This window comes from Cylas formicarius, unplaced genomic scaffold (genome assembly GCF_029955315.1).
Source record: "Cylas formicarius isolate icCylForm1 unplaced genomic scaffold, icCylForm1.1 PGA_scaffold_5__7_contigs__length_24384050, whole genome shotgun sequence".
NCBI lineage: Eukaryota > Metazoa > Arthropoda > Insecta > Coleoptera > Brentidae > Cylas > Cylas formicarius.
The window spans coordinates 23,237,839-23,261,083 of record NW_026844341.1 but is presented as its reverse complement, the minus strand read 5'-3'; the positions used below and the strand labels follow the sequence as shown (position 1 = coordinate 23,261,083).

Below are 23,245 nucleotides of genomic sequence, written 5' to 3'. Positions count from 1 at the left end.
GGTAAATATGTTAAAACGAGGAACACCAGACATATAAGTAACCGCTTCTTCACTTCCTTTTACACATTACACAGTGTCACCTGCAAATCATAGTTCCAGTTTCACACCTATAACTTTTTACCTATTGATATGCAGATTAAGACAGTTGATTTCCATAGATCTTTTACTATTTCACTATTCACTATTTTTATTTTGAACTCTACATTGAATGTTAAACCTAATCCTAACACATATGAGTCACATCAAAATTCCAAACAGCGTAAACAATTTAGACCTAATTTTGATTAGAAAATCCTTAGTGCATTGCGGTCAAGAGCCCAGTTATCATGCCTATAACACGTCGCTACTTCAATTAACTGTGCTGAATTCGAATGAATTTAAATGTCTGCCTTATGGGTTTTATGTCTTAAATGAGGACACACACGTCAAGTTATTTGTAGTGTAGGTGGCTGCAGTTCAGAGCCGATTTTGGCCCCAACTCTTGCACTCGGATCCTGCAGTTTCATCGAAACAATCTCCCAGTCTTCTATTCTCCGTATTTGGTGTCCAGTGACCCTCGTGTACTTCCCAATTTGAAATGATGGTGTTCTTCATTTTCTTATAAAGTTGAAACCCTCGCATTCCAAGAAATTTGATTCTGGCTTAATGGGCCTCTTGTTAGTTGCCCGGAAATTTTATTGGGACACCCAACTCGCCTTAAACAAAGTCGCTGCACAATTTTTCCCGATGAAAACTTTGTTTCGCAGCGAATCCCGTGGCGGAGGCAACTGCATTAGAGTTTCCGTTTTTGCCCAGTAACTGTTCCTAATCGTTAACAGACGGAACTTGTAAACTTGGAGGAATTTAATTTTATCCACAAAAGCGATCACCGTGCGGTTAGCTCTTGCCTTTGTCGGTTCGGCCTTTTACCGGCGGGCATTTACGTTTCAATCAGAGAATTATATTTTCTGGAATTCGTAGAAGGAAGAAAGTCCGAAGAATGCCTCGTCTTGAGTTCGTTTGGGTAAATGTTATACAGGGGACTTCGGAAATTAATTTGAATCCGCAATCATTAACCTTAGATTACTCTAAAGCTTTTGATCGGCTTGACCATAAACTTATGTGCCCCAAATTCAGTTATTCAATTATTTGAAAACCCGTGACAATGTAAGTTCTGAATTTCTCCCTGTTCCTTCAGGTGCACCGCAAGGGTCTGTCCTTGGACCTATATTATTCTTAATTTATATTTCTGATATTTATTCATTTGCTGATAACACTCAGCTATTTTACTCCTATTTAGTTTTCAATTTAAACATTTAAGAGGTTAAGTGGAGTAGCTTTTGCTAGACTTCGCATCTTTTCTACTGTATAGTTATACATAACAAATAAAGGCAAAACAAAAAAAAACATTTTTCATCGAATCTAAGTTTCCAGCAAGGTTGTCGCATTTATCTCCTCAGCGTCCTTGCTTGGCAAAACTTAACCTCAAACTCCAATTTCCAGATCTGGAAACCGGCGGTTTATCAACTCAATCGCCCGTACTACATCCCGGTGTACGGCCCTCCCAACAGGAGGCCCATTTTTTACCCCCCGCAGCCCCTGAACCCGGGGTTCCCGCAAGACAACCCCGTCAAGCCGCCGTTCGTCGGACCCGGATATTTGCCCCCCGAGACGCCTCCCGTGACGTCATCCCCGAACTCCAGTACCATGAAAATAACCGACAGGTTCAACGAAGAAGAGGACGATGACGCTCCCGTGTGGGGTGACGGGGTGAAAAATGTCGTGCCGCTGAGTGGAGGTAAGGGCTGTCTTTTCTGGAATCGCACAGTTGGAAAAATTGCGAAACAAGAAGTAGTGGGGAGAGAGAAAGTAAAATAAAAGGGGAGCCATGCTGTGGACGGTGAAAGGTGAAGAGGGAGAGAGAGATCTAAACTGTAATCGCAAAAGAGACAAATTTTAGAATAAAAAAAGTAGGCTACACTGATAAAACGAAATTGTTATATGTCGTGGGTAATTTTGGGGCTACAACATATCGGGAAAAATTACTAAAAAAACTAATAAAGCCAATCTACATGAGTTCAGTATTATTTTACGCAAATCGTAACCGGATTTTACAGATTTTTAAGTTAAAACATACAAATACAAAACTTTACTTATTTTCATATAATTTTCCAAAATTTATTTTGTATAAATTACCTATATATTTTTTTAAATTACCAATAACCTGTTGAATTTTACTGATTTCATTGTAATTTTTCTTTTCTTAAACGTAATAGTTCCAAATTTCTATGGGTAAATGAAATACTTTTTTTTAATATGAATTTTGTGTATTTTGAGATTTTATATTGATAATTTTTATGCCATGTAATTAAATACATATTTTTAAAAATAAATATAAACTTTTACCCCAATGCAGTCAATTTACCTTTGTAATTATGTAAATATTTAAAAATGCACCCTAGTGACCCGGTTTGGCGGACCCGGACCTCCGTGGCTGTCATGTAAAAAATTACAAAAGTATTGTAAAAAACAAAATTCCATTGAAATTTTACAGAGTTCCTTTGACCAATGTAACAGTATTATGTGATTTTAAATATAAATAATCTACGATAAAATTACCATTTTACTAAATGAATTTTGCAAATTTTCGGTAGAATTACAACAACAAAAATAAAATTAGAGATAAATTTCACTTTAAGTTAAATAACTTTTACCTACTAATATTGTTATTTTTAGTGATTTTTCGCCAGTGTAATAGTTGGGATTGTTGCATTTCTCTTGTTCACTTATATAAATGAGTGAAAATGAAAAAAATTATATACCAAAAATACAGTTTTTATGAACATTCTTAAAATAGTTTATTTTGGTCAATCTGTCATCCGTGCACATCTATCTAGTCTAACCAAAACGATAGCATCTTGTAGGCAGTGCTTCAGACAGTTGTATATTATGACGTCAGCCTCGTATATTTATTCAGTATTTGTATGTACCAAACAATCATAAAATAGAACAAAAGATAAAAGATAGCCACAATGCACAGGAAAACATGATCTCACCCAGTCGTTTTCAAGGCTTTCCATAGCACAACAACATCCGAATTTTTTTGAATTAAATGCTATAATAATATTACGGAGATCGACAACTGATTGCAAGGTGAAAGTGTTGTACATTAGATGAGATCCTTAACTATGACTCAACTCTGCAGTTGAATTGCAAATTAATCTCAATATATCATATATATTATTATATTAAACATCAACAATACTTTTGGATTCTGCACAACAATAAAATTAATGCTCACGGAGATTTTACTTTGTCTTCCATGGTTACAAAAACTTTACAAGACTTTTCTGACACCAATAAGTTTGCCCATACGTTCTGCATAATTTGCTTTATAAAATGCATTTGAAGACTTTTGAAGTAGTTATTGAAAATGAAGTTTTGATATCATAATAACAGATTAGGTATCATTTTACCGATGATTAATAAAGATCTAGGTAGCATCAAAATCTGTAATCAGTTAGTAAGCAAGACTTTTTTTGATTGGAATTTAATTACAAGCTGGAGCCCTGTAAACCTATAAAGGGTGCGTTAAAAACAGAAACTTACCTTATCTTTTAAAAGAGTTTTAACTAATTTTGTTCTATTTCTTCTATCAATCCGACTGTTTCGAGCTAATTGCCCTTTGATATCCCTCGTTTTTTGCAATGGACAATGGGAACCGAAACAGCATCGAATCACTCAAAATCCGTCAAAATCTTTCAAAAATTCAAATGGGAAAGTATCAAATGTCTAGAACCATAACCTCAATTGCAGATTCGGAAGAAACCGTCCCCACCAGGCCTTCGGTAGCGAACTCGGTGCTGCCACCATTGGTACATGGCCCCAAACGTCAAGGGGCCCAGTCGGAGTCGGCGTCTGGGTCCGTGGCGCCCTCTAGGGTGCCTTCGGGGCCCAGCGACTGCGTCTGGGCGATCATCTCTTGCTGTTCAGTGAGCGATCCCCGAATAATACCGGAGAACTGCTTCGAGCAGAGGGGATGCGCGGGTCCCTTTTGGGGGACCAGCCCGTGCGAGAGCGATTTCGCAAAGGCCGCGATAGAGAGCGCTGTCAACTACTACGCCAACAACCAGTAGGTGGCGCGATGAAGCCACCTCGTGGACACCTACAGGGTAGCGCGTGCGAGCGTGTGTGCGGGATTCGAATGAGAGCGTTGTTGATCTGTATATTTTTGTAATTTTATTTATTGTTAGGGTTAATTAATTACTGTAAATAGCGAACCTTGCCGACGGGGCTTTTAGCGGGATCGAAAGCAATAATCGACGGCCCGTTCTATTCGGGGCGCCTCGGATTTGCTTATCGACCGTCCGGCGCACACCCGTTCCTTTTTTTAGCTCGTAGATATTTTTGTACGTCTCGTTTTTGTATTTTGGCCGTACTATCCGGACGTGTATTTGAATAAAATAAATGTTCGTTCGGCTCGATTGGTTGTATTTTTGGGGGAACGGGAGGTAAAACCGATACAGCGGAAATCAAAGTAACAATAAGGACGTTACACCAAGATTAAACTCTTCAAATCAGAAAGGTGCTTTTAGTTAAATACCTATCCAGCCATATTAATTTACATAATCTTAACAGGTACAAATAATTGTAATTAGTTTCATCTCCTCTATATTCTAGCTCACGTCTCGTCTTTACTTCTCGTCCTTCTAAACACCAATGGTGAATGCGCCAGTAAAACACTAAAACAAGAATAGAAAGCATCTTTATAAATCAGTTTTAGGTATAGTCTGTTCATAGATATAAGAAAGTGACCAATTGCTTTTGAATGAGATTATCCAAGGGTGGTCATTAACCTACAATGCAACAAGATTATTACCTAAAGTTTCGGAATTTAAATTCAGGTAAACTGGTGGTCCGTAAGAGAAAATAATTTTATACCTACCTGTGTTTAATATTCTTTGGTTTGGTATACCACTTAGTTTAAGTTTAAGTTTATATATATATATATATATATATATATATATATATATATATATATATATATATATATATATATATATATATATATATATATATATATATATATATATATATATATATATATATATATATATATATATATATATATATATATATATATATATATATATATATATATATATAATACGGCGTAAAATTTTTTCGTGGCTAAATTATTAGCCGTAAGAGAAAAACAATAAAGCATTTGATAATTTGCTCTAAACAGTATTATAAATTACTTTTTACAAAACTTCTGGATTCCTCTTGCGTCGGTTTTTGCTGAGTCGAAGTTGCTGACGTTTCGCCAATCATCCTGTTGGCTTCTTCAGAGCTTGACTAAAACTGGCTCGTATTTTACTCTCATTTGATGAGACTAAATATGATAACTTAACTTCCTTTATACGGTTTTGAGTTTTTAAGTTTTGACTTGGGCATCATCTCTCTACAATTGTAAGAAAACAAGTCATTTTATTTTATGGAAAGCTGAACACACCCTGTATAAAAAAATGAGTTTAACTTTTTGTCCTAACTTGAATCTCTTTCGACATAATTCAACAATATTCTTCAGACAATTAATTTAAATAACAATTTCGCGGAGATAGTTCAGTAACTCACCGAATGAGAAACATGCGGGGAAAAAAAAGTTCGAGATATTCCAACTTGCTGGCACGCTGGTATCGAATGCCAACTCGGCCACAAAGGGCCAACTTTCCGGAACTTTGGGACGCGAACGTGACGTCCCGAAGTTAGTCGGACCCCCACCCAGTCGGTTGTGACAGTTTAAGCTCATAAAAAATGCATAGCGGCCCCATAACTGTTGAGCGCCGTAAGTGGAGTTCCCTATTTGCCCTATTTACACGCAAATCTGTCTGTTTTTATTTAAAAATAACCGAACCTTAAACACACGTCTTAAAAACATTTTTACGACTTTTTTTTACATTTTCATTACCGACCAAGTACCGCTTCATAAAAACCAGAAACTTTTTTTTTAATTAACACTAAAGCTAATTTTTTGTTGATCTGAGATTTAGGACTACTCTTAGAGCACTTTTTTTCAAAGTTTTGTCTAGTGTATCCTAAGCCACCATGTCGTTATCGCGGAAACTTCATTCCTTTCGTATTTCTAATACTGCCACTGCCAAATAAAAGAAAATAGTCAGCGTTGTCGCAAATAGGTTAGAAAATAACAGGAAGCCTAAAATAGCTCCAAATAGGAGCGAGAATTAGCAAGACAACTGTCCTGTTCGCACTCCAAACGGCTGTATGGAAGCAACGTTGTGCCTCAAAGCAGCGAGGCTCTGTGGCAAGGTATTTAGGAAGTTTCAGGAGAATTATTGCTTGAAGAAGACTTCATAACTCCTTTCATGACCATGAGCCGAAGACTGGAAGCTGTGATTGATGGACTGGCCCACGCAACGACAATGCACTAGAAATACGCGCTCTTACGCCTTTGGCTAAAACAGTTAACGAAACAGATAAACCCAACTATTCGATAGTCACAAGAAAAAACACTCCACTCTCAAAAATGTGCGTATTAATTTTTATTACTCAAAATGTTTGCATAAACCTGCCTTTGGATCCCGTATTGGAAGTCAAAACAAACTTAATTTTTTCAAAATACAAAGTACATATTAACAGGATTTTCAATGGATCCTTCCGCAACTTGAGATGTACTTAAACGATCATAAAGTTATAGTCGCATCGCAGCAGTCGCTTTGGTAGAAATGCCGCTGAACTGCGATTAAAACAATGACTTATATTAAGTAAGCGGGCGTGGCCTGCAGTTCAACAACGCCCCCTATGCGTATCTTAATATTAAGTCCGGCCCCTTCGACTTGGTTACAAACTGGCGTGGCCTGTAGTTAAGCAACGCCTATATTTACCGTTAGATTTTGAGTATATTTTCGCCAAACAACACGAATACGTTCACTGACATGACTGTCAGAATTGACAAACGTCAAAATTCAAGCCGTGGGGTAATGTCTCCGAAAACATCCGATTGCTCCCGAATTCTGGAAATGCTAGATCGGTGTAGAATTAAGTACTTTACAAAATGAAGTAGAAAAAACGAATTACGGAGTAGACTCTTGCGTCTGCGAGTAAAAAAATACTTACTATGTCGATATGTTTCGTGGTACCGAGATGAAGATTCTTTCAGTTTTAGTTTAAACTCAGAAGAGATCGTGATTCTTTTAGTCTACATTGCTATCCTAGGACGAAAATAATGATTACCTTTAGATGAGCTAAAACCCAGCATTGGGTAGGTTTTTATTAAAGGCGTTTGTTTTAGGTCAAAATATCATTTTTATCTGTGAACGATTGGCGCAAATGAAATTTCGAGAATACATCGGATCAAAATGCCGTGGGACACGACAAACTCGAAATGTCACGGCCCGTGATCCATCACTACAAGTTTCTTTTACATTTATATCGAACTCGGCTTGACGCTAGCCTTGCCCGTGGATTAATTTGGGTTTCGAACGGTTTCCCTTTCATTGCGTGGTTTTAAATTTATAATTGGTGTCTATAGGTTGTTTCCCGCGAAACACCGTGACCCTTGACAACGTCTACAGCAACAGAAATGACCATTTATAACACAAGCGAGCACAGTCTATTATAAATATTATATTATAAACACAACTTTTTTATTTTATATTTTAGAAAAAAAAGTTTAACAGAAAAGTTTTACGATTTAGTGGGGTTTAATATACCGTAATCATTTATATATATGGTGTAGCAAAAAGGAATAGCGGATGAAACTTTTTTTTTCGGAAGTTCTGTATATAATTTCAGAAAATGGAAGTTTTTTTTGAGCTGATGTCAAAATATATAACATGTTATTTTTTACATTAAGGCCGGAAATAGATAAAAATAAAATCGTCTTTTGGTTAGTCATGATCACCATTTGTTTATGTATAGAAATAACGCGTACCAAATACCAAAACTCAAAACTCAACATTTAAGTTGCTATAAATAATTCAAGTTGTGACACTTCTTCTGGCCTTTACTGCGCAAATATTTTTTAACTCTTCGAACTTGCACCCATCATATCATAGGAACGGCTTATTGATCTATATAAAATAAAGAACACTTAAAGTTACCAATGCCCATATACCTTAAAGCCAGTATCTAGGTTTCCACTGGTTAAAAAAAATCATTTTTTTTGTTGAATAATTTACATTTTTTTTTGATATACCATTTGAATTTTAAAAATTAGAAAACTTTAAGCTGATTCCAATATTTTGGTTTAAAACTAGTGGCTAAATTGTCCATGAACATACCTTTTAGCTTTAACACCCCGAACCTCAGCAAAAGAAAAACTTTCTGCGTTTTCTATGTAAGATGGCAACATAAACACTAAAGGACTTCGGTCATTTTCAAAACTTTCTTTTTGATACTAAACACAAGATAATAAAAGCAAGGGAAAAAAATCAAAACCAAAATTAAAATTAAAATCACCAAGCCGAACGCGTTCGCTGATGGTGTCTCTATGCCACCGTCCGCGTAATCTTACTGGCGAATTGACGTCACAATCGGGCACAGCCAATGACAGAGCGTTTCAAAGAATATTTAAATTTTACAACTTTGAAATCTTTATATTTGTTGCATAGAACTGTGTGTGGTTCTTTTAATAGTATACATTTACTTTTGTAATCAATACTTTTCAAATTAAAATTTTGTTCAAGTTGCCTATAACGACAGTTGTGAATATGTGATGTGTGATATATGCGAATATTATTATTGTTCAAAAATCTATAAAAGAATAATATTTTTAAATATAATTTAATGACCAAAAATTTGAAATATTGTTTTATATAAAAAAAAACAAAAATGCAAATAGGTCCAGCGAATTTATTACATAAACATAAATTCTATAATGTCAAGGATACAATAAATTATGTTTTTTAAATACCCCCACAAAGAAGTATTTACAAGAGTAAGACATGGGCTACAATATTGGCCATATCACCCAATCCATGTTAGCTACGTATTAGTTAAATATGCTATCTCTGGAAGAATATTATAAGAATATTTTTGTAAATTCATTGATTCTGATCATTTCAAAAAGATACCTTCGTGATCGTCGAGGTTATTTTTTAAACCAACCATTTAAGGATCGACGACCAGAACGTTTGACAGACTAACCAAATATTTCCGGATTTTTTTTGATTTTCCTCTTCAGTGTGTCCCACATAAGAACTGTACACCCTCGTAAAATCTTTGTTTATGGTTCGATTTTGATTTTTTTTTGTTGAGAGAGAGAGAAGTACTATTAAGGATTTAAAAAAAAATGGCAAAGAATTTTTATTCAGTAGTACTTAGAACCCAACTCCACCAAAATACAGGGTGCTTTATTCTCAAAGATTCTCGACATTTGACATCAAAAATTAATCTCAATTGGCCATGACTTTAGGTTGATGTAAAACGAAGCAAGGTTTTAGTGCTTTTTTGAGAGATCTAAACGAGCCTTAAAAAAGGATTAAACGATATTTCAAACACCCTGTAATGAAACATTATAGAAATTGATATGGTTTAGTGAATTTTTCAAAGATCTACACAAATAATAAACAAAGATTTCACAAGGGCTTACAGTTCTTAAGTGGGATATATTGTATGCGGCATTCGATATAAAAAATATAATTTTTGATTATTCTTTTATGGTCGACCATGTATATAAATAATTATGTAATATTAAATTTACACTGCACTAAACCCTATTTTTGCAATACACTTTATTTTCTAAAATGTATATTAAAAAAATTAGGAGGGTAACATTTATAATTAATTGCCTCTTAGAACTCGAGCGTGTCGAGTATGCAACCAATTATGCGCCTGGGTATTTCCATTTGCGAAGAAATTATTTTAGCTAAATCTTAACTATACTCTGTATTATATTAGCGCAAAGACGGAGCAATTTTTCGAAGCCAATCTCATCGGCTATCGCCACTTGAAATACCACAAATAATAATAAACATTACTTAGAGGAGATCGAAAGTAACTTGGGGCCGTAGAATCCGGAGCGGACCGCGTGTTGTGTGTTACAGCGATAACGGGAAATAACGTACCGTGAAAATTGACATTACGTGGGCGTGGAAAAAAAACTCCATTAACACAACGTTTTTAGGTCGTTATATTTTGAAAAAAAATCAAATATGGCCACTGGAATAATAATAGTAATAATAATAAAGAGCCTTTTATCGCTTAGGCAAAATGCGTTAATGCAAATTAACGAAGAAAATTTCTAAATTGAAAGATAACACTATTTTGCGTAGATATTCGGTCAAAAATGTGTTTTCTGAATATTTGTTTAAAAGTGGTGACTGATCTAAGTTGGAAATGGAGTTCGTTAACAGAATGAATCGATGAGATTCGAATAAGTTTCTCAAATAGCATATTGAGCTTTTATGGAATGATTATTATTTTAGTTAAAACTTGGAGCTGTGATTTAAACCATTCGTCTAAACGCTAACAGAAATATGATCAAAATTACGAACATTATAAGAGAATCTGAGACAGGCACTTAAGACTTCATTGCATTTAACACATTTTTGTGAAGATTACTATCAGAAAATACATCTAATTTTTGATAGCCAGCAACAGGCTGCTAAATTCTAAGATTTCAATAAATATGTAAATTATCTTGGCCAGTTATTTTTGCTTTTTGTTTGCAGCTTCTTGTAAAATGTATAAAATATCACTAAAAATACGTTCATCGTTGTTTATGTTATTAATAGCCGCATTAATTTCAGCCTAAGCAACGTCTGCGTGCTGATGGGAATAACATGTCTTCTATCCTATCTTTTTCCACTGACATTTTAATTAATATCCGCGTATTTAAGAACAAAATTTCTTGTCGCTGCGAGATTCGCCGGTCAGAAAATCCCCCTCCTCAAAACTGAGAGCCCTTCTTATAAAAGATTCATCGAAGCCGAACGGTAATTAAAAAGTCCGCAAGATTAAAGAAGTTTCCCGACGCGTAATTTCGTAATTTTGTTGATTTTGGTCGCGACGGGCGTAGACCGGGAGGGGGACCGTGCAAAATTAATTCTTCTATGCATTTTGGACGTCCGTAATCGTTTATGACGCTCGCGGTCTTCCCGGAAAGGGTTGTGACATTTTGTACTCACCGCTGTCGCTGCGCCCTCGATGCTTGTCGCCTTTTCCCATGGCGTTGCGGTGTTCGCCCTTACCTGAAACGAGACGCTTATTCATTTCCCATCAGATTACAAGTTTTCTAATAATAATTAAATTTGTAGCATTGAAAAGGTTAAAACATTTTAATTATTTAAACAGTTAGGTACACCAAAGCAAGACAAAAACCAAATTTCTTCAAAATGGTTTCGCTGATATCACTGGTTGGCAATGAAATTCTCCTTAAAAAATTTTTATGATAAATATAATGATTCAAACGTTCTGAATCTATCCCCGTTGGCCGATTTTTTCTATCACGTCTAGATTTTTCGATATGCTTTTTTTTTATATTTCAAAATTTTTGTTTTTTTTTTTCAATTTTTTCATTCGTCAACGTTACAAAAAGTAAATATACATACAAAATGAGTTTCAGAGAGTTGTAAGAGAAAAGAGGGAAGCGCAGTATTCATTGTGACACTGCAACAGTTCAGTGAAAACTTGTCGTTTAATTGTTTACCTTTTATATAAAATATTTTGGTAAGGTTTGCATAAATATAAAATAGAAGTTTGAAAGTTGTTTTGAAATTAATTTTATGTGATTTTACAAAAATGCCACGGACTTGTAAAAATTCCTCAGATTGTTTTTGCTACATTTGTGGGGAATACATACTAAAAACACAGCGACATGTCATGACCGATCTGGTTAAAACAGCTTATAAGCTATATTTTGGATTTTCAATCGATGAGCGAGATAAAAGTTGGTTGCCAAAAGTATGCTGCAATAGCTGCTCAAGAACGTTGAGAGGTTGGTTTGAAGAAAGTCACAGATCCATGCCGTTTTCAATGCGAATGATTTGGAGTGAGCCTCAAAATCATGAGAATGATTGTTATTTCTGCATGACATCTACAAGAGGATTCTTGAAAAAAAATAGAGATAAGATTGTTTATCCGAACGTCCTATCTGCAAAGAGACCAATTCCTCCACCTCCAGTTCCATCAGTTAATGAGGAGGCTGAAAATAAAAATATTTCAGGTCTACAATCCCAATCGAGTTTTCTTTCTGGTAGTACATCTTCATCTTCATACACTTTATCTGGATCTTCATGTCTATCTACAGAACCTCATTTACTTGAACAAGGCGACTTAAATGATCTTGTTAGAGACTTGGGACTTTCAAAATCTAAGGCACAGTTACTCGGATCAAGGTTAAAACAGTGGAATCTATTTACTGTAAAACTCAAGTCGCCACATTTTTTTATTTCCTTATAATAATTTATACTTTAATAATATTGTTTTTTGAATAAATAAATATTAAATTAAAAACCTACATGTGGTACTTATTTGTATATCAGATTCCGTGTTTGGAGCATAAAATAAGATGAATTCATGTATGAAAACAAGAAGGAGAGAAAAAAAAATGTTTTTTGCAGACCAGTGTAGCATCAACGATCAGCAGCAAAGACGAGATATTGCAAGAGTTCCTTTCTTAGCGGAACCTTTATTTTGAAGACACTTATATAAAAAAAAACAACTTGTTGCAAGTATGCAATGCATAGATTAAGATTGACCTACGTATGCATATGCATATATAGAATGCATATCAAGAGTGTTTCTTAAACTTCCTTTAAACTTGAATTTATAGAGGATATGTGGTTTCCAATGATTTGTTAAGTTTATTACAGAAATATGCCATATATGTTTTCTCTCAGTGTGTTTGTGTTGCTTTAAAAGAATTTACCCAAAACTTAACGGTCATAGAACACTTTGCGGACCACTATGGCACTTTCGCGAAATCGATGTAATTTGATATAAAGTGATCTTCACATCTCGTCGAACTTCAAATTTACGGCATACTTCGGTAAATATCAAAATTTGTACTCGTAATTGCATTTACACGAGGATTCTTGAAAAAAAATAGAGATAAGATTGTTTATCCGAACGTCCTATCTGCAAAGAGACCAATTCCTCGTGATAAAGACACTCCACCTCCAGTTCTACCAGTTAATGAGGAGGCTGAAAATAAAAATATTTCAGGTCTACAATCCCAATCGAGTTTTCTTTCTGGTAGTACATCTTCATCTTCATACACTTTATCTGGATCTTCATGTCTATCTACAGAACCTCATTTACTTGAACAAGGCGACTTAAATGATCTTGTTAGAGACTTGGTACTTTCAAAATCTAAGGCACAGTTACTCGGATCAAGGTTAAAACATATGTGATACCATTTACAAAACATGCATGATTTTAGTTTTTTCGAATAAAATTTGATTTGGTGATTGAGTTCGGCAACTGCAGACTCTTTTCAGTTCCTTGATAGCTTGGTGGTAAAACTGGTTTTGACGTTATATTTCTTAAAAACTGTTGATATGCACTGTCTTAAATGTAAAGAAGGAAAACAGTGGCGGTGTGGAGTTGGTTTCGGACTTATTGTCTTTGGAAGCTTGTGTATTTGGTAACGCTTAATATCACTAACGTCGAAATTGCTAGAGGGAAGATCAGATGTAAGGTGTTTTAATTCTGGCGTCAGTGAGATCGTCTTACTGCTCTGTAAATAAGAGGATTTATAACCGATGATTTTTAGATCGAACGGTGATGTGATAACGCATTAAGGTATTGGTCTGTGTGCATAGTTTTTCTGTACACAAAATGACCACTGTTAGGTCTGATGTTCAAATTATTACAAGTTTATAATTCAATAGTAAAACGTATGTTAGAGTGTATAGACATTAAATAGCTAAGAAAACCATGAGGCCGAATAACAAAACATCAACCTAGCGTTTCCATCATATTGGTTTTAGAACTGTCTTCTCAAAAGCTTCCAAAAACATATTCACGATGACTGGTAATAATGGAAAACTGCTAGCTGTCCAATATGATGATCTTTATAAGAAAAATATGTTCCAGGCTAGCATTTTCCAATTAAGGTTTGGTTCCAGATTCTAGGACAAAAACTGTATATATGTTGCAGTCGAAGTGTACATTCCAGTCAATGTATACATTTACTAGCCAATGCATACATTCACTTCCCATGCATTAACTGCAGTTATTAACCAACTGCAGTCAAAGCGTTAATTGATGAATTTCACAATAAAATTTAGTTAATAAACATCCCAATATTGCACGAGAATCTCCCCGTCCACTATCAACTTCCGGTACCTTAATTCTTACTGTCATTCCTACCTCCGCCGGAGTAGGAACAGGAGGAAGCATCGGAAATTAATTTCATGCGCTTAGCTTGCTTATGTAAGTTTTCTTTTGATTCTGCAAATATCGCACATTTTATTACATTCCGAATTAAGTAAAATATCACATCCATCACATTTTCGTAGGGTCACGGTAGTGTCAAGCGGTGAACAACGCTGTTCTTGAACCACTAGCAATTCCCCGACATCTTCACTGAAGATTATATCTGATTCTAGAGCATCTTCCACAATGGTTTCAAGTCGTGGAATCTCCTGGACACTTTCTTTATTACCGTTGACATTTTCAAGAATTTTCTCCAAATCTTCACTGTTTATATTGTTTAATACCTCGTGCGGTAAGGAAGAAGAGGTAAGACCCACCTTGGCGGGTTGTCCAAACATTGCCTCGTAAGGACTTCGCTTTATACCAGCGTGAAGGGCTCGATTTTTCATAAACCTTTACTCCAATTACTGGTTTGATTTTGTTGCATCCATGCGGTTAAAATATTCTCAATATCTTGATTCGCACGCTCCACACTGCCTTGAGACTGGCTGTGGCGTGGCTTCCCATGAACAATTTTTAATTCAGGCCATAAACCTTTCAAACCAGCAATGACGTGGTTAACAAATTATCGGCCATTGTCCGATTGCAAAATAGATGGTGCCCCAAATAGTAAAAAAATTCGAAGGAGTTGATCAGCAACTTCATTAGCTGTCTTATTCTTAAGAGCTCTAAGAATGACAAACTTTGTTAAGTGGTCCTGGTGTACCAATATAAAATTAAATTTATCATCTGGCTGTGGTTGGAAGTCAATTAAATCTACTTGACATCTTGAATTAAAATGAGAAAACACCATTGGCTTAACCGCCAAGCCTTCCTTTTCATTCGCCCTTTTTTTAAGGCTTAATGTTTGAATATCTTGTGCTGTTATATTTTTAAAGCGAAGGTTAAGTTCCTTTTTCATTCTGTCTCGTCCACCATGTCCAATTGATAAATGAGTTTCATATAAAACTTCAACAGTAACATAATACCTTTTACGCTAGGTTCGTTTTTTTTTTTAAATAAATCTTTATTTAACAAAAACAATACATTACTAACATATCTAAAAACTAAATTTCAAAGTTCTTTGACAAAGAAATTTAATCTATCCGCAGATTTTACACCTCATGGTAAATCATTGAACGCTTTTGATCCGATATAGACTGTTTATAATTTTCGTCTCTTGTCCCTCTTCTAAGCAGCTGATTTTATAATTATTGATTGTCTGTCATAATAATATAATATTTTTACTATTTTGTTTTATAATACTTGGAGCTACAACAAGTAAAGCTAAGATCAGGGCTCTACCTGTCAGCAATATGGGAATCAGTCATCCGAGACGGATACCTCAAAAAAATGTTAATGTTATATTTACAATTTTAAAAAAATAATTAAAACGAATTTTGGTTAACTCGCATTTTATCCGCAGAGTAACTGGTTAATTGATTTTAAAAATTTTCGGGAAACTCTTTGCGCGACTGCGGCGAAGTACGGGTATACAAATGATGGGACAGCCTGTATAGTAAAATGTTATTCATCGCATGCCTTAAAAATCTAGCTATTGAATAAAAATGAGGCATTTCTCGGCGAGAATCTTCAGCACAGTCTCGCAATTTCGAGTCGAAACTCTCGTGTTTCGAGTAAAACATTTTCTTTTGATATTAAAACGTATAAATTTCGCATTGCCGCCGTCTACCGTCGAGGAATTTGGCGTCTGGAATTAGGCGCCGCACCAAATCCCTGCGTGAAAACGGGAGTTTATTAGGCCTACGACGACTACGCGCAGGCCGGGACGTGCCTCACGAAGTGACCCTTTGTGAAGAGGGTGAAAGGAGGAGCGAAGCTAAGTTTGAGAAACAGCAATAGCTCGGATATGGCGGGCGTCGTCTCGATCAGTTGGAGACTATTTATTAGACGTCACCCGGTCGGTCGGACGCGTAGTAGGCGTCAGCATAATTTACATAGAATCGAATTAACCCAAATTGGAGAGCGTAATTTTTGGGTCCACAGATACCGAAATTAAATAGACCCGGTCCCAAACAAACACCCGAAACCTGGATAATACGTTTAATCTGCAAATTTACTATACTCAGCTCGGAATCGAAAGTTATTTTTAAATAAAAATGAATCTCTCGAAACGAAAACTGTTTTCTCTGGCAGGCATTCAGTGCTACACTATCTCTTTAATGAACCTGCTATCTAGACAGACAAGTTGGAGAGTTTTCTTGGTGCAACATATTTAAAAAATAAAGATATTGGTCAGTTGCGGATGAATCTTTTCATTTGCCAGTTTCTCGCTTTAGCAACTGGACCCATAGAGTAAGACTATTGAAAGAATCAGGGATTTGGCTAAAAAACACTAGGCTAAATATTTCTGTGTACAAAGGATATTTTCTTCAATTTACTTTGTAACATTCAAACAATATATTAAAAAAATGCCATAACTGAAAATTTTTTTTGGAAATTTGCATTTTTTTTATTATTTATTAAGCTACATTCACACGAGTCTTGACTCTACCCCTATTAGAACTCCAGTTGTTAATTTAAAGTTTACCCGTCTACCTTAAAAGTCTTGGTACAAAAAAATGATGCATGCGCTACGTGGGTCTTCAGTTCCGAGACTTCAAATTGTTTCATGCCTTGCGATATAAAATTGGTGGGGAGCGCGCACTTGCATCTGGTGAATGCAAAAAAAAAATTCTCCGCAAAATAAACACAAAGTAAACTTTAATTGAGGAAACGGAACCGAAACAGAATATACAGGTAAAGAAAATTAAAATAAAAATGTATAGCAAAGAATATACACAATATATTAAATAATTTATAAGCTGTTGGATTTCTTTTTAACTAATGTAAAATAAAGGTGATAATTATTTCACCAAAAGGAAAAATGCCGACAACCAATACGTACTGATATAATTTAATAATAAAAAGCACCATTTTCTATTTAAATACATGTTCTTGCAAGCATTTGGTACTGAAAAACCTACTTACTGATATATAAAGCTAAACCTATAAAAAAAAGATACATAAAATTGAAGGTCAAGATCTGTTATTGAAACACTGAGTGGTCGAGAATCAGTGAAATTTTATTATTTTAAGGAAAACGTGCAATTCAATCTCCACAAACAAATAGAACTAACCAAGCAAGCCCCGTTCGCAAAATTTAGGTTAATAAACTGCGGAGACAACTTACTCTTTACGAACGCGTCCCGCCGGGTCCTTTGTCCGGGGTCAGTGCCGATTCGCAATACACCCCGAAGGAGTCACCCCGTTTTTTCTCCAGGTTGCCACTCTCCGTCGATTCGAGCCCTCGTCACCGGCGGTTATCCCGTACAAAGCTCGGGGGAGACAAGAAAATACTGCCCCCAAAAATTCGGGATGCTTTCCCCCCCAAGGACGAACTGTTGCGCAGCCTGAAGTGTGCGAATTCCCTATTTTCGGTTTCGCTGGTGATCGCGGCACCTGTCGCGGCTCTCGCATATCAACGGTAGGTGTTTTAAAATTACGGCGTCGCGACATCTGCCGGCCAATTGCCCGACCACGCTCGACTGTTACAGAAACGCCCGTGTTAGTTCGACCAACGTCCAAGAGGCTCCGCTTAGAGAACCATTAAAAAAACTTCATTTGATTGTAAAATGTATATTATATTTAAATAATGATTTACAGATTTTATAACGCCGTTTGCAAAAATATTTCAGTAAAAATAACAGGCGGGGGTTTCTCATCTTCAGCGGGCATTTTCTTTTTATTTCCCACACGGGGATATTTTTTCCGCTATTTTTTGCGTCGCGTCTTTTATTAGATCCCACGCCCCTCCGCGGGCGCCGTCTTTATTAGGAAATCTTTTGAAGTCGAAAGCAATAAAAGGTAAGGAATTAAAAATTAAAAAAATGGCGGGGTATCGACGGGAAAAAAAATTACTTTGTTGCGCATATTAAAATTCGGAACTCGGGCCACATTAATGTTCTACAGGCAATGGTGGTATTCTTTAAGGAAGAGGAAACATTGGCCGAGAGTTATATTGGTTGCCTATACATGAAAAGGTGCCTATTTATTGTTGAAATGAATGGGTATTTCTAATAATCTCGATTGGATTACGATAACGAATTTGCGATACTTTTGCAATTTCGAGCCGTTGCGTTATTATGTTTTAGATTAATTACTCGATATCGGCAGAGTGTCGAAATTGTTTACTTTTGGGCTGTATACGATATACATACATTTTAGACAAAGCTCTTCCAAAAATTGGACAAATCTTTTGGTAAAAGTTTAAAAAACTCGTTTAAAACTAATGAAACGTATATTAATTAATATCTAGAGTGTGGTTAGGGATGATGTGTTTTCATAGAAAATTAAACACACACTAGCACACACAAGAAAATTACGCCCCTGTCTGGCATATCTCTACGCCGTGTTCGACAAGGTGAATTCCGTCTAAATCCACTCGGGATAAATTGGGACCCTAAATTGAATGCCCCCGCCTATAAATCACCGACTAAGGGGCTACTACGTCGGGAGCCCGGACCTTTTTTCCCGTTTTTACAGTGAATTATGTGATTACCAGGATACGCCATAAAACAAGCGGCTCTGTTAACCGAATCGGCCTAATTGGATCAAATGGGAGATAATTACGTAGCAATTACCTATCGGCAAAGTGCACGGGTTTTCCAGAGCAAAATCTTACGGAGTATCTTTAAATAAATTGTAATTTACGGTGCACGAGTTGTTATTAACATTTTAAAAAATAGCATATAACAATTTATTTACACGTTTTACCATAAAAAATATGAAACTGATTAATGTCAATAACTTTAAACAATGAATTTAATTTCCTTGTACACTCAGAAAAATAATGCCCAAAAAACCACCCTATAATGAATCAAATCTTTTTTACAATTTAACTAATCAAAATAAAAAAATTTTGGTACGTTTGTAAATATTTCGTTATCGATTTCTCTATAAGTTATGACTTTAGTCACTTAGAAACATCAACGATTTACTTTTTTATTAATTAGGTTTAAAATAAACTTACGTTACTATTATTAAGGATGGTTGGTTCTCACTTCCAAAAAATTTCCTAACAGTTTAAAAAGAAACGAGAATCTTCTGTCATGTGACTTTTACCAGTCAAGAAAATTCAATAGTAGTTGTGCTCTCTTCACTGCACATCGGAAACGTTAGGATCCCTCCTACAATTAACCCGCTAATTTTAGACCAATGCACACTTAGTTCGTTTTCCCAGAACATTTAGCGGGGTCTAGACATTTTATGAGAAAATACTGCTCTAAAAATGACGCAATCCAACCTGTAGGCGGCCATTTTGGTTAGTCGCGCATGCGCATGTTGACCTGGACCTTCTCAACATTGTTCTCATTGTTGCTTCATAACCTCTATATATATGTAATTATGAAGTGAAACGTGGGAATAATACTTGGATGCTATAAAGATATGTATGTGCCGTATTTTTGGGCCCTAGGAGAAAACTATGTTGTATTTGAATATTACATTCTTTAATAATAATAATAATAATTCACGTCCTCGAGAAGCTTTTTAAAAATCTGAATTCTGGATTGAATACTCCCTTGAAGCCTTGTTGTGAAGAGGGCCGGGTGACGTCACGGCAGTAACACCCGTTCTAGAGCCAAAACGAGAAAGCGCAGCGTCGCTCGAGGCGGGGAGATTGTAGTGGAGCAACGTCGGCGCCACTGGGGCGGCAAAACGAGATCGTTCGAGTCCGGTTCGCCGGGGTCCTTAAATAGGATCCGGCTGGGGCGTTGAGCGGGGTTTTAACACACCGTGTGAAGCGCCACTTGACTCGCGACTCTTAATTTGCCTGTTTCCGGATCGTTTCCGTGCCCCGGAGCCGTAAAAGGGCCAATTAAAGAAATGTTTGGCTGCGGGATTTATCGACCTCCGACCACTGATATATAGTACTACGTTAACTGCTAAAATGAGGAAGACGAACCCTTACTTATAGAAATTCAATTAAAAAAATCGCTGAATGGCGGGTTCCATGCTACCTGCATAAAATTACTCTATAGTTGCACTCATATTGGATAATAAATAATATAAATAATTTTTTGACAATATGTAGTTCCGGTCTGAGCCCAAAACGACAGAAACTTTCGATTTTAAGTGGCGCAGCCTTTTTTTTGCATTTTTGTATTCAAGAGATCATTCTACGAATAATAGGATGGTTTTCTCTTTTTTACTTGTTTTTTTTTTATTTCTTTTTTTTAAATCTTTTTTTATATCTTATTTATTTTTTATTCTGATGACCAGCGTGTTGATTCCAATTCTCTCTCGTGCCCATCCCCGCCTGGAATACTACATCGTTGCCGGATATCTTCATTTCTTACTTGTCTAGTTTTCCCTATTATGCATCTTAATGTTTTCATTTCAGCGCTTGTTTTGTTTTCTTTGTATTGGCTCTGGTTTCTATCTCATACGTAAGTACATGTTTTATAGATTCTTTCTCTTCTCTATTCCTAGATGTTTATTTCTCCCTTAATGCACCTGCTGTGGCTGCTGCTTTCCTTACTTGGTAAATCGCCTCTTGGTAATGATTTCGGTGGCTTGTTCATCAACTGCTAAGTATCTTGATGACATTACTTGCTTTATGATTGTCCCTTCTATCTCCCGCTTACACCTAAATGGTTCCTTAGATACTGATAAATTGGTTAAGGCTTTCGCGGCCCGTTGATGAGCTATTATCTTAATTCGGGTTTAAAGGCCGTCGTCGGTTGGAATTACTTCCTAACGTTTCGCTAGCACGAGTGGCGAGCTTCTTCAGAGGCCCTTCCGTCTCCTATGTTGGACGTAGACTGACGATTTCTCCTGCGCAGGTTGTATTTATGCCGATTGGTGGTGGGCGGGGCTTGTTCCGCTTCGGTTAGTCTCGGGATATCGATCGGTACTGCTCGGACGTTCCCTGGAACCCGATCCTTAGGAACGCCCGAGGCTCTTTTTACTTTTTCATCGTTTTGCCCATAATCAGGTTAAATAGAAACGGACTTAAGCTGTCTCCTTCTCTTATTCCTGTCTTTATCTTTATTTCTTCAGGTACCTTTCCCTCAGCTTTTATTTTAGTGGAGCAGTTGTAATTGAGTTCTCTAGAGGTGTCTTTTCTTCTTTAATTGTTTTATTGAAAATTTTCGTTATTTCCTTTATTAGTTTTCGTCCTCCATATTTAATTTGTTTGTTTGTTATCGGGTTTTCTCCTGGTGCTTTTCGTTTTTTCAGTTCTCGTATTGCGTTTTTCACGTGGTTTTCTGTTATTTTATTATTTTTGAAGTATTCTGTGCATTCTTCTATTTTTATTAAGTTAATCAATATGTATTCATTTATAGGCCTTTTAGTTGATCGTAATAGTTTCCACACTCTTTTCTGACTTCCATAAAAATCGTGCTCGATGTCTTTCGTGAATATTTCCCAATATTCCTCTTTGATGGTTTTTATCCCTGCATTCACCCCGTTTCTTGCTGCTATATAGTTTTCCTGTTCTTCTGGTGTTTTGTTGCTTCCATATTTTAAGTATGCGTCTCTGTTTTCTTTGCATATGACTTTTACCTCTTCTGTAAACCAGGGTTTGTTGACTTTTTTGTTATTTATATTTATATTTCTTGTTCCAAGCGCTTCTCTTGAAATTGTTATTATGGTGCTTGTTATTTTTTCCCAGCATTGTTCTACATCATCGTTATGTGTGATTTCGTTTTCTTCTCTTTTTAATTCTGGTCTGTTTTGATACAGAGTTTTTTTTAATTTTTGAAAATTGTGTGACCATCATAAATATTATTTACCGGATCACCTGATCATGGGAAAAATTGTAAATGATAATGATGCACGGGCCTGTCGAGAGTTTTTTCTGCGTTCCCCGTATATCAGAACAACTTGTAAATTGATTATTGTTTTCCACGATAATCCAAATCGATAAAAATGTACAAACTGTCAGAATTTTCAATCATGCCGACTTGATGATGAATAGATGCAAAGCCACCTAAGTAATATTTTGTTTTTATTAAAAAGCATTTAATTTTTCGGGTTTTTCCTTCCTGTGAACTGACTTTTCAATGGATTTGAAAGATTTTGGTGCAAAAAAAATACCGGTTCTTGTTTTCACTAGTTTCAAAGTGGGTTATCCTAAAAAATTAATAGTTCGTTACATTAAATGCTATTTGCCATTAGACAAGTAAAGAAAAGTTTCATTTACAACTTTTTCCGTGATCAGGTGACCCGGTAAATAGTATTTATGATGGCCAGAGCCTCCTAGACACAATTTTCAAAAATTAAATAAAAGTTAAAAAAAAAGAGAAGACCATCCTATTTGCTATCTCAAACCGTTGAGAAGTTATAAAGCGATCCCACTTTCTTGTGTCGCCCGGTATATTAAATGTTCACTTCTTGGTTCATTATTAAGAAATATACAGCCTCCATTTAAATTAATACTCTCTTCACTACTTTAAACAAATTTATTTAGAATATCGGATACTGACCGTCCCAAAATAACCTACAAGGTTCAATAAATTTAAGGGTTGCCTAATGAGATTTTATTATATCTCTTCAAATAAGGTCGTTTATATCCCTTAGAATTGACTATTAAGCCATTTGGTGAACAATAAGGAGGCATATGGATACAATTGTTCGTACTTCATCGAGTTTTATCTAAAAGCATCCTTTCTGGTTTTGGTTAATGGTTCCCGGAAAACATAATTATTTTCGAATTTACATTCACTGTGCAACAAAAATTTTAAAGCAGGCTCACGAATGGATATCTGCAATACAAAAATTATATCAATAAAATTCATTCGGAATTTTTTTTTTCCTGGGAGAAGTGTACAGGGTGTTTTCAAAGGACTGAGTATTTTTAAAAACAAAATTTGATCCC

At 35.8% G+C, this 23,245-nt stretch overlaps 2 protein-coding genes across 4 annotated transcripts in view; one reads left to right on the top strand and one right to left on the bottom strand.

Annotated features, from left to right (window-relative positions):
* LOC132702113 (uncharacterized) overlaps window positions 1–4,463 on the top strand; it is a 52,220-nt gene extending 47,757 nt beyond the window's left edge. For both annotated transcript variants that reach the window (XM_060670552.1, XM_060670551.1), the window contains exons 3-4: window positions 1,483–1,777; window positions 3,796–4,463. In XM_060670552.1, coding sequence (XP_060526535.1) covers window positions 1,483–1,777; window positions 3,796–4,115 — 615 coding nt within the window. In that variant the 3' untranslated portion in view covers window positions 4,116–4,463. The remainder of the gene's footprint in view (window positions 1–1,482; window positions 1,778–3,795) is intronic.
* Window positions 1–17,743, bottom strand: part of LOC132702114 (uncharacterized) — an 81,834-nt gene extending 64,091 nt beyond the window's left edge. For both annotated transcript variants that reach the window (XM_060670555.1, XM_060670554.1), the window contains exons 1-2: window positions 17,555–17,743; window positions 11,130–11,192 (exon numbers count right to left, since the gene is read on the bottom strand). Coding sequence is in view for 1 of the 2 variants with exons in the window: in XM_060670554.1 (XP_060526537.1) it covers window positions 11,130–11,169 (40 nt within the window). In the remaining variant the exon portion in view is untranslated. The remainder of the gene's footprint in view (window positions 1–11,129; window positions 11,193–17,554) is intronic.
* Window positions 17,744–23,245: the final 5,502 nt, after the last annotated feature.